The 15,769-nt window shown below is 69.0% G+C and overlaps 1 protein-coding gene across 4 annotated transcripts in view; it reads left to right on the top strand.

The window, feature by feature from the left end:
- OLFM1 (olfactomedin 1) overlaps positions 1-15,253 on the top strand; it is a 32,673-nt gene extending 17,420 nt beyond the window's left edge. For 3 of the 4 annotated variants that reach the window (XM_045573838.1, XM_045573837.1, XM_036416900.2), the window contains 2 exons: positions 4,998-5,104; positions 6,011-7,376. In XM_045573838.1, the coding sequence (XP_045429794.1) occupies positions 4,998-5,104; positions 6,011-6,685 (782 nt within the window). In that variant the 3' untranslated portion in view covers positions 6,686-7,376. Of the gene's footprint in view, positions 1-4,997; positions 5,105-6,010; positions 7,377-15,064; positions 15,072-15,239 lie in introns of those variants that run through there. The other variant, XM_036416898.2, reaches the window with a different exon arrangement.
- Positions 15,254-15,769: the final 516 nt, after the last annotated feature.

Raw genomic sequence — 15,769 nt, forward strand, 5'->3', positions numbered from 1 at the left:
GTGTGTGTGTACGCCCATGCGTGTGTGTGTGTGTGTGTAGGGGTGAGATCTGAGGACATGAGTGGTTTAGGGCTGGAAACTGCTCTCTGACTCCCTCCAGGGTGAGGCACTGCCCGGCCTGGACGAGCCAGTTCGGTCCCGCCGGGCGGTGACCATGCGTCTGCGTAGGGGCAGCGTGAGCTCTCATCCGTGACCAGACACCCACTCGCCTCACCGACCTTCCCGTTAGTTGCTTTTACAAGTCTCTTTTCCATACTGGCCCGAGGATATTTTCCCCACTGATTTTTTTTTTTTTTTTTTTTTTTTTTTTTTTAGAGAGAGTAGAACGGAGGAGGGAGAGGAGAGAGAGAGAGAGAGAGAGAGAGAGAGAGAGAGGAAAACCTGGATGTGAGAGAGGCACACCAATCAGTTGCCTCCCACACTCCCTGATGGGGACCTGGTCGACCTGAAACCCATGTCCATGGCCTTGACCGGGACCTGCAGTGGTCGGCGTGCGGGCCGGCGCTGCAGCACGGAGCCACGGCAGGGCCTGCCTTACCATCTCAGCGTGTCCGTGCCCGAGCCCACTGAGTCAGCTCGGCTTTCAGACTTTCCTCCTCAACATCCGCTGGCCCCCTGGGTGCAGCTCACAGCAGAGGCTGCCCCTGCGCAGTCCTTTCCAGAGTAACTCCGGGGACTTCCTTCCATCCTTGGTTTAATCCGATGTCCTTACTTCGCTTTTTATTCACCTCCCCCCCGCACACACACACACATATGCACACACATGCACACACATGCACACACATGCATGCACACACACTCACACACGCACACACACTCACGTGCTCCGAGTACCTTGTTAGAAATGTAAGAATCCCCTAAGAGTCGGTGCTGGTGCTGTTGTCCGTGAGGGATGGAAAGGTGCCGAGGGCGGGGGGTGGAGTCAGCGGACACTCTGACCAGGTCCTCGAACCCAGGGCTGCCGGAGGCACCGTGCACATCGCCTGCTCCGGAGAGAGCTGGGGGGGGGCCTGAACCGCAGTGACGCTGGCTCTGCTCGCTCCCCCGGGGCATGGTTGCGGGGTTCCTGCCCGGAAGACCCCGAGCTCACTGCCACCTCTCCCCCCAGACCCTCCCCGGTCCCTCGGCTCTGAGGAGCCTGACGGCGGGGAAGGGCCCCAGATAAAGCCTCCGCATTCTTCAATGAGCAGATCCCGGAGCAAAAGGGAACTTCAGAGCCAAGGCCTTTGGGGGCGGGGTGCCCGCTGCCCGCCTGGTGAGAAGCTCTGAGCTCAGCCGATGGCGGCAGGTCTGGGTGTCACGTGGTCCCCGCAGGCTGCTGTGCGCTCCCTGGGGGCAGAGAGGATGACGAGGCCCCTGGAGGCCGGCTCTCCTCGCTGGAGGGCAGCCTCCTGACTCACCTCTGGTTTCCTTTTTCCCTAACGCCCTTGGTGTCAGAGACTGCGGAGTGGGGTCTGCAGGGGGGGGAAGGGGGGGGAACGGGGGTCTGCGGGGGGGGGGGACCGGGGTCTGCAGGGGGGACCGGGGTCAGCGGGGGGGGACCGGGGTCTGCAGGGGGGACCGGGGTCAGCGGGGGGGACCGGGGTCTTCGGGGGGGGCGGGGTCTGCGGGGGGGACCGGAGTCAGCAGGGGGGAGCCTGGGTCTGTGGGGGGGACTGGGGTCTGCGGGGGGGGCCGCGGTCAGCAGGGGGGCCGGGATCTACAGGTGGGGCCATGGTCTGCACTGAGCCAGCACCAGGCGGATGGGGATGAACCAGCTGAGAGATGGGCTCGGGTGGCGGTAAGCTGGTGACCGCCATGTGACTCCTGAGGCGGTGACCAGCGGGGCATCAGCCTCTTCGTCTGCGGGAGGGTGGGGGTCCCTGTGCTGGGGGACGGTGCGACACCAGGGTGTCATCTACATCCCTCGCTCCGGCCCGGCACAGCGGGAGGGGGGAGGGGGCAGGAGGGTAGATAGATGATAGGTGATTAATAGAGATGATAGATGACAGATGGTAGATGATGGGTAGAGACAGACAGAAGGACAGGTGACAGACAGCCGGCCGATAGGTGAAGGACAGACTGAGCTGGCGGCCGCCTGGCGGGCAGAGCCGCTGCCGCCGCGTCCCCTTCTCGGCGCCCCTTCAGCTCGGGAGCCGGGGCCCTGGCGCCCTGGCCGCCAGCAGGCGCCTCCGCAGTGGGCTGTGCGGGCGGGGCCCGGGGAACGGGCCGGAGCAGCCTGCGTGGCACCCGCTGACCTGTCCGGAGGCCGCCCCTCCTCCGCCCGCTCCTCCGGGGCTGGTGCAGTCTGACGGGTGCCCAGTCCAGGCACAGGGCGTGAAAGGCACCTGCACGGGCACTTCCCCAGCCTCCTCGCCCCCCCCAGCCCTCCCCCCAGCCCCCCCTCCCTCCCCCACACGCCCTGGGCGCTAGTGATGAGAGAGGGACGCTTCCTGACCACGTGCCAGCCGCCCCCGCGGCTCAGCCATGGGCTACGCCTGTGGGTCCCCGAGGTCCTGGACAGAGACCCTCAGCCCTGCCCTGAGCCTTAGCCTGCGGCCCGGTTCAGGGCTCCTCTGGGGTGGGCGGGGGAGGGGGGAGGGGACCTCGGAGGGGGCAGAGCTGGGCTGGCCCTGCTTCCAGTCACACCTGCCCTGGGGGTCACACCTGCCCTGGGGGTCACACCTGCCCTGGGGGGGTCACACCTGCCCTGGGGGTCACACCTGCCTGGGGGGGGTCACACCTGCCCTGGGGGGTCACACCTACCCTGGGGGTCACACCTGCCCTGGGGGGGGTCACACCTGGCCTGGGGGTCACACCTGCCCTGGGGGGGTCACACCTGGCCTGGGGGGGTCACACCTGCCCTGGGACCCGTTTCCCCGAGGCGGCTGCTCTGCTTCTGAGCAGCCACGGGGAAGGCCCTCGAGAGCAGGACGCAGGGACCGGCCACAGCAGCCTGACGGCCCTCACTGAGGTGAACCCCGTGTTCCCCGCACCTGTCTGGACTCAGAAACAAGAATAACTGGGCCTCCGCTGAGCCGGGGAAGCTCCCTTTGCCTCCCGCGGTGCCCACCATCCCCCGGGGCGTGTGGTCACTGCCTCTGCCACACGCTGTCCTCTGCGGGCACAGATGGCGAGGCCGCGGGCTGGCGAGGACTTCCTGAGGGAGGGGTAACTTACCTCTCAGCGCCTGGGAGAGGAGTCGCTCACACGTTCATTCCCTCATTCACTCACTCATTCACTCACTCACTCATTTATTTACTCATTCATTCGCTCACTCACTCATTCACTCATTCACTCACTTACTCACTCATTCACTCATCCATTCACTCTGGACCAACCCAGCCTAGTCTTGGGGAGACAGAAAGGGCAACAAGCTTCTTGCTTGGGACCCGGAGACCCACAGCGATGTCTGCCCAGGATGTGTGGGAGGACGGAGGTGGGCTCGGAGGGAGAGGCCTGGAAAAGACGTCCGTTGGGAAGAGGGGCATTCCCGGGGCGGGCAGCTGGAGCAACCCTGTGGGGGCCAGAGTGGGCGGGCCAGGCCTGGAGCCGGCCTGCGCTGACCCCCCTCATACCTCCGAGTGTGATGCGGAGGCAGAGTGTGTCCTGGTCCCTGGGCCAGGCCTGGCAGGAGGGAGGCGGACAGAGGCCACCTGGCCCCAGTGAGGCCCCCGCCTCCCAGCTCAGGGCCCGGACACCACTGCCCTGGAGGCCGGCGGAGGGCGGTCACTCTGCCCGCCAGCGGCTGTGCGCACAGTCAGCGTCGGCGGGACAGGTGTGTGGCTCAGCGGGGCCATGGAGGCCACGGGCTGCAGGGAGGGCAGCACTGAGGACGCCCCCTGGTCTGCAGTCTCCACCGGGAGGCCCGTCAGGAGGAACCAGGGGTGAACGGCTGTCTCACTGCCATCCCAGGCGGGAGCGGGGGGCCCTGCAGCCACGGGGGCCGGGAGCGGGGGCCCTGCAGCCACGGGGGCCGGGAGCGGGGGGCCCTGCACCCACGGGGGCCAGGCGGCCGGGAGCGAGGGGACACTGCACCCACGGGGGCCAGGCGGCCGGGAGCGAGGGGACACTGCACCCACGGGGGCCAGGCGGCCGGGAGCGAGGGGACACTGCACCCCACGGGGCCAGGCGGCCGGGAGCGAGGGGACACTGCACCCACGGGGGCCAGGCGGCCAGGAGCGAGGGGGCCCTGCACCCACGGGGCCAGGGCGGCCGGGAGCGGGGGGGGACGCTGCACCCACGGGGGCCGGGAGCGGGGGGCCCTGCACCCACGGGGGCCAGGCGGCCGGGAGCGAGGGGGCCCTGCACCCACGGGGGCCGGGCGGCCGGGAGCGAGGGGGGCCTGCACCCACGGGGGCCAGGCGGCCGGGAGCGAGGGGGCCCTGCACCCACGGGGGCCAGGCGGCCGGGAGTGAGGGGGCCCTGCACCCATGGGGGCCAGGCGGCCGGGAGCGAGGGGGCCCTGCACCCACGGGGGCCAGGCGGCCGGGAGCGGGGGGACGCTGCACCCACGGGGGCCGGGAGCGGGGGGCCCTGCACCCACGGGGGCCAGGCGGCCGGGAGCGAGGGACACTGCACCCACGGGGGCCAGGCGGCCGGGAGCGAGGGGGACACTGCACCCACGGGGGCCCAGGCGGCCGGGAGCGAGGGGACACTGCACCCACGGGGGCCAGGCGGCCGGGAGCGAGGGGACACTGCACCCACGGGGGCCAGGCGGCCGGGAGCGAGGGGGCCCTGCACCCACGGGGGCCAGGCGGCCGGGGAGCGGGGGGACGCTGCACCCCACGGGGGCCGGGAGCGGGGGGCCCTGCACCCACGGGGGCCAGGCGGCCGGGAGCGAGGGGCCCTGCACCCACGGGGGCCAGGCGGCCGGGAGCGAGGGGACACTGCACCCACGGGGGCCAGGCGGCCGGGAGCGAGGGGGCCCTGCACCCACGGGGGCCAGGCGGCCGGGAGTGAGGGGGCCCTGCACCCATGGGGGCTGGCACCAGGCCTGACCGTGCTCTGTCTTGCAGCCTGCGGCAAGCTGACAGGCATCAGCGACCCCGTGACCATCAAGACGTCCGGCTCCAGGTTCGGGTCCTGGATGACCGACCCCCTGGCCCCCGAGGGCGACAACAGGGTGAGTGCCCTCGCCGTCCAGGGCCAGGCGGCCACGCCCTTCCCAAGGCTGGCTCTCGGGCCCGGGCTATCACCACGGATGGAGTTCCTTCTTCCCCAAATAAGTGGGAGCGCCTACTGTGCGCCTCTGGCTGGGAGAAAGCGGTGGAAGGCAGGTGGCCCGCAGACCCACAACCCGGGGCACCCAGGAGGGCTGGGGGAGCCTTGCCACCCACAGGAGACTTGGTGCCCCAGGCTGTCGCTTCCGCACCCCCTCCCTGGCCGGTCCCCAAGCCGGACGCTTCTGTCTGGGGGAAGATAGCTCTGTCCTCTTCTGAAATGTGCCTGAGCCTCTAGCTGGTTTCGCTCAGTGGATAGTGTCTGCCGGTGGACGGAAGGGTTCCAGTCAGAGGTGTGCACCTCGTTGCAGGCTGGGTCCTGGCCCTGGTCGGGCCACGTGCAGGAGGCACCTCTCATCCGTCTCTCTCTCTTCCCCTTCCTTTCTTTTTCTCATTCTCACCCGAGGACATTGTCCCATTGACTTTTAGGGAGAGTAGGAGAGAGAGGGAAGGACAGAGAGAAACATCGATGTGAGAGAAACACATCGATTGGTCGCCTCCTGCACGCGCCCCAACTAGGGTCCGGGCCAAGGAGGGGCCTGTAGCCAAGGTCCATGCCCTTGACCGGATTCGAACCCAGGACCCTTTGGTCCACAGGCTGAGGCTCTGTCCACTGAGCCCAACCAGCCAGGGCTCCCCCCTGTGTTTCCACTCTAAAAATCCACGGGAAACCATCAAGTGAGGATTAACCAAAAAAAAAATATGTGCCCTGCGATGTGGGAGGGGGCGTGGCACGCTCCGTCCCCGCCCTCCTCCGGGTCCTGGGGGGCGGGGGGAGGCCCCGGCTGCTCACGCCGCCCCGCCCGCAGGTGTGGTACATGGACGGCTACCACAACAACCGCTTTGTACGCGAGTACCGCTCACTGCAGGACTTCATGACCTCGGACAACTTCACGTCGCACCGGCTGCCGCACCCCTGGTCAGGCACTGGCCAGGTGGTGTACAACGGCTCCATCTACTTCAACAAGTTCCAGAGCCACATCGTCATCCGCTTCGACCTGCGCTCGGCCAGCGTGCTCAAGCAGCGCAGCCTGGACTACGCCGGCTACAACAACATGTACCACTACGCCTGGGGCGGCCACTCCGACATCGACCTCATGGCGGACGAGAGCGGGCTCTGGGCCGTGTACGCCACCAACCAGAACGCCGGCAACATCGTGCTGAGCCGGCTGGACCCGGTGTCGCTGCAGGTGCTGCGCTCCTGGAACACCAGCTACCCCAAGCGCAGCGCGGGCGAGGCCTTCATCATCTGCGGCACGCTCTACGTCACCAACGGCTACTCGGGCGGCACCAAGGTGCACTACGCCTACCAGACCAACGCCTCCACCTACGAGTACATCGACATCCCCTTCCAGAACAAGTACTCGCACATCTCCATGCTGGACTACAACCCCCGCGACCGCGCGCTCTACGCCTGGAACAACGGCCACCAGGTGCTGTACAACGTCACGCTCTTCCACGTCATCCGCTCCGACGAGCTGTAGGCCGTGGCCGCCGCCGTGGCTGCCGTGGCCGCCGCCGTGGCTGCCGTGGCCGCCCGCCCGCGCGGCCTCCTGCCCCGCGGCCGCCAGTGACGCTGGCGACACGGACCACCGGAGGCGGGACCCCCGCCCACCCGCCCGCCCGCCCGCGTGGCACCGGGCACGGCCTCCGCGTCCCCCCGGCTCGGGCAGGAGGGCCACGGATTGGGGGAGAGACGCCCCACACCCCAACTTTGCAGCTGGAACTGCAGCCCAGGGCTCCCCCCGCCCGTTCCCGCTCCAGCCCCCCTTTTCGGTCAAATGACGTGCCAGAGGAGGACGGCGTGTCCGGCCGGCCCCCGCCAGGACGGCCGCCGCCCCATCGCGTGGACGGTCCTCAGGCGGGGGCGGTGCCGGCGGGCGGCTCCGAGTGCCCGGCTCGGCGCCCGGAGGCTCGGCACCGGCTCCCCCAGCGGGTCCCCTCCCGGCGCCGCTCCGGCCGCGTGTCGTGTCTCAGATCCCCTGCGAGGCCCCGGGGCCGTGCCCAGGCCCGTGCCCAGGCGCGTGCCCACGGCGGCGGCCGGGCCGGGCGTGTGTGCCGGTGCCGCCGCGCCCGCCGTAGTGTGTTGTGCCGTGTGTCTCGTCCTTGAGGTGGTGCCTGTGGTGGTTTGCAGTGGGTGTCTCGTGCGATGCGTAGTCTGGCCCGTCCGCGGGCGGTTCCTAAAGAAAATAACCCTGTGTTCGCCCTGTAGAGAGAGAGCCAAGTTCGCGCCAGGAAGCGAGGGCGGCTCGTCCGGCCCGACCCCTGACCCCTGACCCCTGACCCCTGACCCGGGCCGGGAGAGGGTGCCGGCGGAGGGTGCGGGCGCCGCGGGAACCCTCCTCGGAGGACAGAGGGGGACTTGTGCTCTCGTTCCCTGAGGAACAATAAATGTAGTGGAGACGCGCGGCTCCTGGTGGTGTTTGAGGGCGATGGGGAGGGTCCCCCTGCCCTGAGCGACAGTGCACACGTTCCCTTTGGGTCTCTGACCACCTGCCCCCCCAAAACCTGGAGCCTCCCCTGCCCGAGGGCAAATGGGAACCAAGGCTCCCCCCTCACCCACACCCGCACCCACCCCCCACCCCCCATCTCTGGGCAGGGAGCCCCCAGGAGCAGGCTGCCCGGCCGTGGGGCTCAGTGGTGAGGCTGCACCAGCGTGGGACCAGCCGGATGACACGGAGCGGTCAGGTGCCTCCCACTTCCTGCTCAGACGGCCTCGGAGGAAATGGCCCGAGTCCCTCCCTCTGGGAGCTGGGGCGGGTCCCGCACAAGCCCGGGTCCGGTCCACGGCCCCGAGGCCACCGCCCGCCCCCACATGCCAGGGCCTGTTGGGGGGGGGGGATTCCCCTCTCGGCGGGGCTGTTGGGAGGGCGTTAAGCTCATAGGAAGAACGGTCCCCCACAGCAGACAGAGCAGCCGGCCCACCTCGGAGCCCCCCGACGCCAGGAACGGGCATGCGGCTGATGGTGGGACCCCTGGGGTGAATTTTCTTTATTAAAAGTTTGGCCCAGAATCGAACTCTCACCCCTTCCTGGTGCCCGGGGTGGGTGGGGGGGGCGGGGGGCGCGGCCGCAGCGCGTGGCTCTCAGCTCTGGAGCGGCCGGGCCTCGAGGTGTCCCAGGCGGCCCGGACGGGTCCCCTCCAGTCCTGGCACGTCCCCACGCCGTGTGGAACGGGGGGAGGCCCAGCCTGTCCGAGTGGCGGGAGGAGGCTGCTGTGTGCTGGACGGTCCCTCTGGGCCGGAGTCGGGGGCACCTGGCACGGGCCCGGCTCCTTCTGGGGGAGGGAAGGCCCCGGGCTCATCGCCGACAGCGGCACACGGGCCGGCTGTGCTCACCCCCGGCCACGCCAGACGCCAGGCCACGCGGTGCAGCGGGAGGTGGGCACCCGCCCCCCGCACCCTCCCCCGTCCCTCTGACTCCCGCTCACAGGGGCACAGGCTCCTGCCCTCAGACGGGGACTCTCAGGGGCTGCGCTCCCTCCGAGAAAGAGGGTCCACGTCCACGGGTGGCGGGCCGACGTGGGGATGGGCGGAGCCACTCTGGTCCCGTGGCCAGGCCTCGGGGTCCGGCTGCTGTCGCCGGAGCAGCGGTTTCTGCAGACGGCGGGCTTGCCTGTGGGGCTGCGCACGGCCGAGACTGGCTGTCACCCCCTTCGCCCGAGGAGGCCCCGTCTCCCCCAAGGACGAGCGCGGTTGGGAGAGGCATTGGAGGAGCTCGGCTCTGAGCCCTGCTGGAGGCTCCGAGACTCCGACTCTCAGGGGAGGGCCCGTCCGAGGCAGCTTCGGGGGTCCCGGTGCCGGCTCCCCCTGTTCACGGATGTCACACACGCGGTCCCCGCAGCGGGCCCGGCCAGCACCAACCGGGGGCCCTGGCCCCGCCGCCCTCCCGCCCGCGGCCCCGCACACACGCGGGCTCCAGCGGGTGAGTCACCGGCCGCTGATTCACCGCACGGCGGGCGGCGGAAGGTGCTGGAACGGGAGCCCAGTGAGGGTCTGGCTCGTCCTCCGCCCGATGCTGCCGCCGAGGGGCAGCCGGGGAAGCGGCGTGGCCAGGGAGGCCGAGGGCTGGCGTCCGCTTCTGCCCACTGGTGGGGGGCTGGCAGGCAGGGGGCTCCCCTTGGCCAGGTGCCCTCCATCCTGCCGCCCCCCCAATCAACACACAAGCACACGTGTATACCCGTGAACACACATGCCACACACGCACACCGGCTGATGTTAAGCCTGAGCAGCGGCCGGTGGGCAGGCTGCAGAGGCCACGCCTGTGGGTGAGCCCGCCCTGCACAGCGGGAGCGGCCACGCGCCCGCCCGCTCGGGGCCACGGCTGCCGCCCGGGCCCTGCCTGCCCACACCGCGGCATTGTGGGAGGGAGGGCAGTCACATGTGACGTCCTGTGTGTCTCTGCAGCTCACCCCACCTGGGCCTCAGCTCCCTCCCTGCCCCAGCCTGCAGGAGGGGCTCAGAGACACGTGGCGATGCTGGGGCACCCCCAATCTGGGGGCGGGGTCACCAGGCTCCGGGGGTCCCAGCCCGGGTGGAGAGCCTGTGCGCCCTCAGCGCCTCCTGCCTGGGCCCTGCCCTGAGCCCTGCCAGCCGCCCACTGTGAGGGTGGCCCAGAGGCCGTTGGCCCGCACAGGTCCGCACGGCCAGTGAGTGGGCCGAGGTTTGCCGATGGAGGGCCTGCTGAGTGGCGGTCTGTCATGTGCCCCCCAGGATGCAGGTCTGTCAGTGTGCCCCCCAGCACCTCCTCTCCCCCTCTCCAGCCAGGCGAGAGGGAGCCCCGCCCAAACCAGCAGCTGGCGGCCAGAACAGAACTACTTTCCGCACTGATCCGGCGAAGGGCTGAGGGGTGGCGGGAGCCATGTTGCCGATGTTGCCGCTGATGGAGCCGGCTGTTCCTGGAAGGCCCTCTCCGCACCTCCCCTGGAGGCCGGCCATGGCGCCCAGCCCCGGGGGTGGGGAGACATGCAATTACAGCTTCTGCCGCTCAGCTGCGGCCTGGCATGGACGTGTGCGGCTTCGGGAACGGCGAACGGCAGCCTGAGAGCCCCCCGTCCTTCCTCCCGGGAGGCTGTCCGCCCTCCACGCTGGTCCCTGCAGACCCACTCTGCTCCCGGGCACCTGCCAGTGCCCTCTGTCCGCCTGGGCTGCTCCCTGACCGGTCCCGCTGTTGACAACATGGCGGTTTGCACTCAGAGAACACCCAGTTTCAGAGCCCCTCCCCGTCCGGTTCCTACTAAACCATCTGTGGTTCCCATTCGCTCAGGCCTCCTCCTCCTCCCACCCAACCCTGCCGCCCACTCTGCTGCTCACACCTTAAAACGACACACGTGCGCCCACGGGTGCCTCTGCCCACATACCGGGCAGAAGCCTCACGGTCGGGCTGGCTGTCCGCTGCTGGCGTGTTCGCCCAGTGTCCACGCGGCGTCTCCCACCCGGCAGCGCCGTCTGTCCTGCCCCTGCAGAAGGCCGCTCCCGGGAGGAGCCCTCCTGCGCCCCAGCCGGGCTCTGAGCCCACAGAGTGGGCGCCCCGGGCCCGCACACAGTGGGCGCCCCGGGCCCGCACACAGTGGGCACCCCGGGCCCGCACACAGTGGGCGCCCCGGGCCCGCACACAGTGGGCGCCCCGGGCCCGCACACAGTGGGCGCCCCGGGCCCGCACACAGTGGGCGCCCCGGGCCCGCACACAGTGGACGCCCCGGGCCCGCACAGAGTGGACGCCCCGGGCCCGCACACAGTGGGCGCCCCGGGCCCGCACACAGTGGGTGCTCTGTGAGCCTCCAGGGCAAACGGAGGAGCTGGTCCCGGGGAGGCCTAGCGGGGAACCGGCCCATGCTGGGAACAGACCTTCAACACGCCCACCGCTCCCCCCTCCAATGGACCGGGTCCCGGTGCCCGCTGAGCCGAGCCCTGGGAGCGGGCAGGGGCTGCACACGGCTCTCACTCGGGAGACAGGGAAGTATTGGGGCCTCGGGGTTCCCGGGCGTCCAGCTGGGATTCTGGGTGGATCTCGGCTTATCCTACATATTCTGCCTCTCAACATGAAGAGGCGAGTTTCTCAAAACGAGGCCCGTGTGCTCAGCGGCTGAGCACTGACACAGGAACCAGGAGGTCGCAGTTCTATCCACGGTGAGGGCACGTGTTCGGTGGTGGGCTCACCCCGCGTGGGGCATGCAGGAGGCAGCTGACGGCCACGTCCCTTCTTATCCATGTTTCTCCCGCCCCCGCCCCCGCCCTCGCCCCCTCCCTTTCCTTCCCTCCCCCTCCCTCCCCCTCCTTCCCTGTTCCTCTCCCGCCCTCTCCAAGAATCACATTAAACACAGTGGGTGCTCTGGGCCCGCACAGAAAGGAGGGGGCCCCAGGCCCCTGAGCGCTTGGGGGTGCGGCTGCCACACGCCCTCTTTGCCTTCACTCCAGACACCCCACCCCCCACCCCGATGGGGAGGAAGCCAGCGGCTGCTCCCTGGGCCCCGAGCGCGGGGGCTCCTGGGAGCCAGGCGGCAGGCCCAGGCCCGGCCAGAGTAATTCTGAGTGAGAATTACTCAGAGCAGCCAGACGCGAGGTGAAGGACGGGGCGGCCGGCGGACACAGACGCGGAGCAGATCCCGCCGGAGCGAGCGGCATCGGCATCGGGTTGGTCTCCAAACAAATCAGGGTGAGTTATGGCAACGTTGTTCCATTAGCCGCCACCGGCGTCTGCAGGACAATAGTCACAACTGCCTCCCTGCGAGCGGGCCGGCCTCGCTGCTCCGCGGGCTCGGCGAGCTGACGTCCGCCTGTGACACACGGCGGTCCCCAGGCCTCGCCGTCCGGCGCACCGAGCGCCCAGGGGACCCCTGATGAAGTCACTCCACCTCGCAAGCAGCCCGCCCTGGCCCCGCCCAGCCTCTGGGCAGCCAGCACTGGGACCCCCCACCACCACCACCTGCCCTGGCCCCACAAGCCTCTGGGCAGCCAGCACTGGGACCCCCCACCACCACCACCACCTGCCCTGGCCCCGCCCAGCCTCTGGGCAGCCAGCACTGGGACCCCACCACCACCACCACCACCTGCCCTGGCCCCACAAGCCTCTGGGCAGCCAGCACTGGGACCCCCCACCACCACCACCACCTGCCCTGGCCCCGCCCAGCCTCTGGGCAGCCAGCACTGGGACCCCCCCCCCACCACCACCACCTGCCCTGGCCCCGCCCAGCCTCTGGGCAGCCAGCACTGGGACCCCCCCCCACCACCACCACCACCTGCCCTGGCCCCGCCCAGCCTCTGGGCAGCCAGCACTAGGACCCCCCCCCCCACCACCACCTGCCCTGGCCCCACAAGCCTCTGGGCAGCCAGCACTGGGACCCCCCCACTTGCCCTGGGCCTGGCCAGATCCCAGCACCTGCCTCCGGGCAAATCCCTCAGGCGAGTGGGACGGAGGCCCCTTGGGGTCACGCAATCCCTACGACTATAAAATTATCCTCGTCCGGCCCATGGGTTGAGTGTCGACTTAGGAACCAGGAGGTTCTGAGTTCAATTCCCAGTCCTGGGTTGCAGGCTTGATTCCCAGTGTGAGGAGAGCAGGAGGCAGCTGATCCATGATTCTCATCGTTGATGTTTCTCTCTCTCTCCCTTCCTCTCTGACATCAAAATATTATTTTTTAAAATAAAAATAAATGAAACAATATTGTCCCCAAGGGGAGCCGCTGCCTTGGGGTCTGGGGCACGCTGGGGCTGCCCCCAAAGTGCTGCTGGGTTACCCTTTCCATGAAGGCTCCTTTTGCCCAGAGACGGGCACCCTGAGGGCTGTTCAGATAAAAAAAAAAAAACTGTTGGGTACCCAGAGAGCGCAGCGAAGGCCTCAGGGTTCTAGAATGTTCCTGCTTGGCCGTCAGGGCAGCAGGCCACTGGGCGGGCCCTGGGGAAGTGGGCAAAGACCCTCCTCTTCAAGGTGGCCTGGCCACGGTGCCCGGGACACCTCTCCAGCCTCCAGGCAGGAGAAGCGGGAGGCGGGTGTGGCCGGGAGCTGGCGTGGGGGCCGGAGGGGTGGGCCCAGCTCCCCTCAGGCCCTCACCTGGCCTCCAGGTACCCCTTCCTCAGGTCCTCACCCTCCCCCACTCCCGCCCAGCACAGGCCTGGCTGGGGAGGCAGGGGTGGAGAGGGGAAGGGCCGATGGAGAGATGGGGAGAGGGGAGGGGCCCCCTCCTGGCTCCTCCCACACTGGCTGCCCTCTGGTGACCCCCAGCAAGGACAGAGGGAAGGCACCTGACACCCCAAACAGTCAGGCAAAGCCCCGGGGCGTGTCAGGCCGATGCAGGATCAATAGTGTCACCATGGTGACCGTGGTTTGCAGCTCCCAGCAGCTCCTGGGCCGAGTCATTCTGGGTGGATCCCTAGAGCATCCTGACCCCGGAGCCCAGGCCGGCCAGGGCAGCCACCCGAGGGCCCAGCTGGGGCCAGAGCTTCTGGAATCCCGCCCACCTGCTCTTCCCCAGACCCGCCTTCCCCAGGCCCTGCTGGCAGACTCCTGGGGACCGGGGACAGATTGGGACCCAGCCGAAGTGCTGAGTCACCTTCCTGTTTGGAAAACAGCGAGCTAATTGAGTTACCTCGGGAGGAGGCTGCAGCGGGGCGGCCTGGGCAGTGGAAAACCTGCTGAGCTCGGCTGAGCCCCCAGCGGAGCCATGAGTCGCAGGGCCGTCCCCGCCTGGCAGAGGGCCGGAGGGGCGGGAGCCCAGGGCAGGCCACAGGCCACCTCTGGATAGATGGGTGCAGGAGGCCCTCGGAGGAGCAGCCCAGGCCCCCCTTCGCCCCCCCAGGTGTCTGTGGGGAGTCCAGCCGCCCTCCCGCTGGGAGCCCTGCAGACAGTGGCTCCGGGAGGGCAGGCCCAGGACGTGGTGTCCGAGGGCCACTCTCGGTGCTGGTTAAACCGGGAGCGAGCTGGTGCTTCGCCGCTCACAGGCTGGCCCTGGGGACACCTGGGCGCTGCAGGGGCAGTGCTGGGGGTGCTGTGGGGTCAAACCCTGGAGTCAGCATAAGACCACCGGAGGCTGCTGATTGATTTAAAAAAGCAGGCAGGATTTATTGAACTGGCCAGGACAGGACGGCCGCGAGAGCACCGTGCAGGTGTAGGCAGTCCTTTTAAAGGTCTAAACCACAGACATTTCCTCTGCTCTAAATCCTAAATTCTAAGTGCTGGGAACGCCCCAGCCACATCCTGCTGGACGTTGGAATGTGGACGGAACTCTCTGCGATAGCAGCGCAGAAGCAGAGCTGAGCAAACAACCTCTAACCGTTATCTGCAGTTCCTGCTCCTGGAGCTGCTGAGCCCGTGGGGATCGGTCGCCTGTGGTCCTGGGCCACGGGCACAGGAAAACCGCCTTAGCCTCCAGGTCTCCGTCTGGAAGTGAGGCAACTACCCTATTGTTTAGGCAAGTAAGCGAGTAACAGGGCTAAAATTCAAACAGCAGTTTTTACCCACGTGTGGTTGCTCCCACACTTCAGTGCGTGGTGGGCGCCCGGTGACGGTGGGTTCCTGGTGAGGCCGGGCTGCAGGAGGCGGCGGGACGGTCAGAGCAGAGGGGACGGCGTCTGACTTCCCATGGCTCCTCACACTGGCAGACTGACACCCAGTCTGGGACCAGCGGGATGGGCGGGCACAGCAAAGACCACTCCACCGGCCCCCAGGAGCCCAGCCGAGGGGGACGTGCACCTCCTCAAACATGTCACGTGGGTACGGCCCTGGGCCACCCCATCTTCTAGGCTCACCCCCCATCCCATCTCATCGGCACAGGCCCGGGCTGAGGGGGTGGGGAGGCTGCTGGCTGGCCCTCCTCCCAGGCTCCTGGCTGCTGGTGCTCTGTGCACACCAGGACTCGGGGACCGCCAGCCGAGCCGTCCCGTGGCTCCAGGCTCGCACCGCCGCTGCCTGCCTGTGGGTGTTTACTGGCAGTGCCCCCTCGGCATGCCCTGAGAGGAGACTCGGCGTGTGCATGGTGTGTGCCAGCGTCCGAGTCACCAGAGGACCGGGGGTACCGGAAGGACTCCCATCCTCCGTGTGGCAGAGGCCCGGCCTCGCTGCCAGGTTGCCGATCAGAGATGACCTGGCCCCAGAGATGGTCCACAGCGGGCAGAGCCCGTCAGCCGGCAGCCCAGGGCGGGCAGCTCAGGAGGCAGCCTGGGGCGGGCTCCCGGCCTGGGGCTCCTGGCCTGGGGCTCCAGGCCTGGGGCGGGCTCACAGCCTGGGGCTCCCGGCCTGGGGTGAGCTCACAGCCTGGGGCGGGCTCCCGGCCTGGGGCTGGCTCCTGGCCTGGGGCGGGCTCCCAGCCTGGGGCGGGTTCTCCCAGGCTCCCAGCCTGGGGCTCCCAGCCTGGGGCGGGCTCCCAGCCTGGGGCGGGCTCCCGGCCTGGGGCTCCTGGCCTGGGGCTCCAGGCCTGGGGCGGGCTCACAGCCTGGGGCTCCCGGCCTGGGGCTCCCGGCCTGGGGCTCCCGGCCTGGGGTGAGCTCACGGCCTGGGGCGGGCTCCCATGCGGCCCCTCCCTCACTGCTCGGCCTGAAGTTCACGGTGCAGAAGGCGGGGACGTGTGACCCACTT

The sequence above is a fragment of the Pipistrellus kuhlii genome, unplaced genomic scaffold, assembly GCF_014108245.1.
Source record: "Pipistrellus kuhlii isolate mPipKuh1 unplaced genomic scaffold, mPipKuh1.p scaffold_m20_p_57, whole genome shotgun sequence".
Classification (NCBI taxonomy): domain Eukaryota; kingdom Metazoa; phylum Chordata; class Mammalia; order Chiroptera; family Vespertilionidae; genus Pipistrellus; species Pipistrellus kuhlii.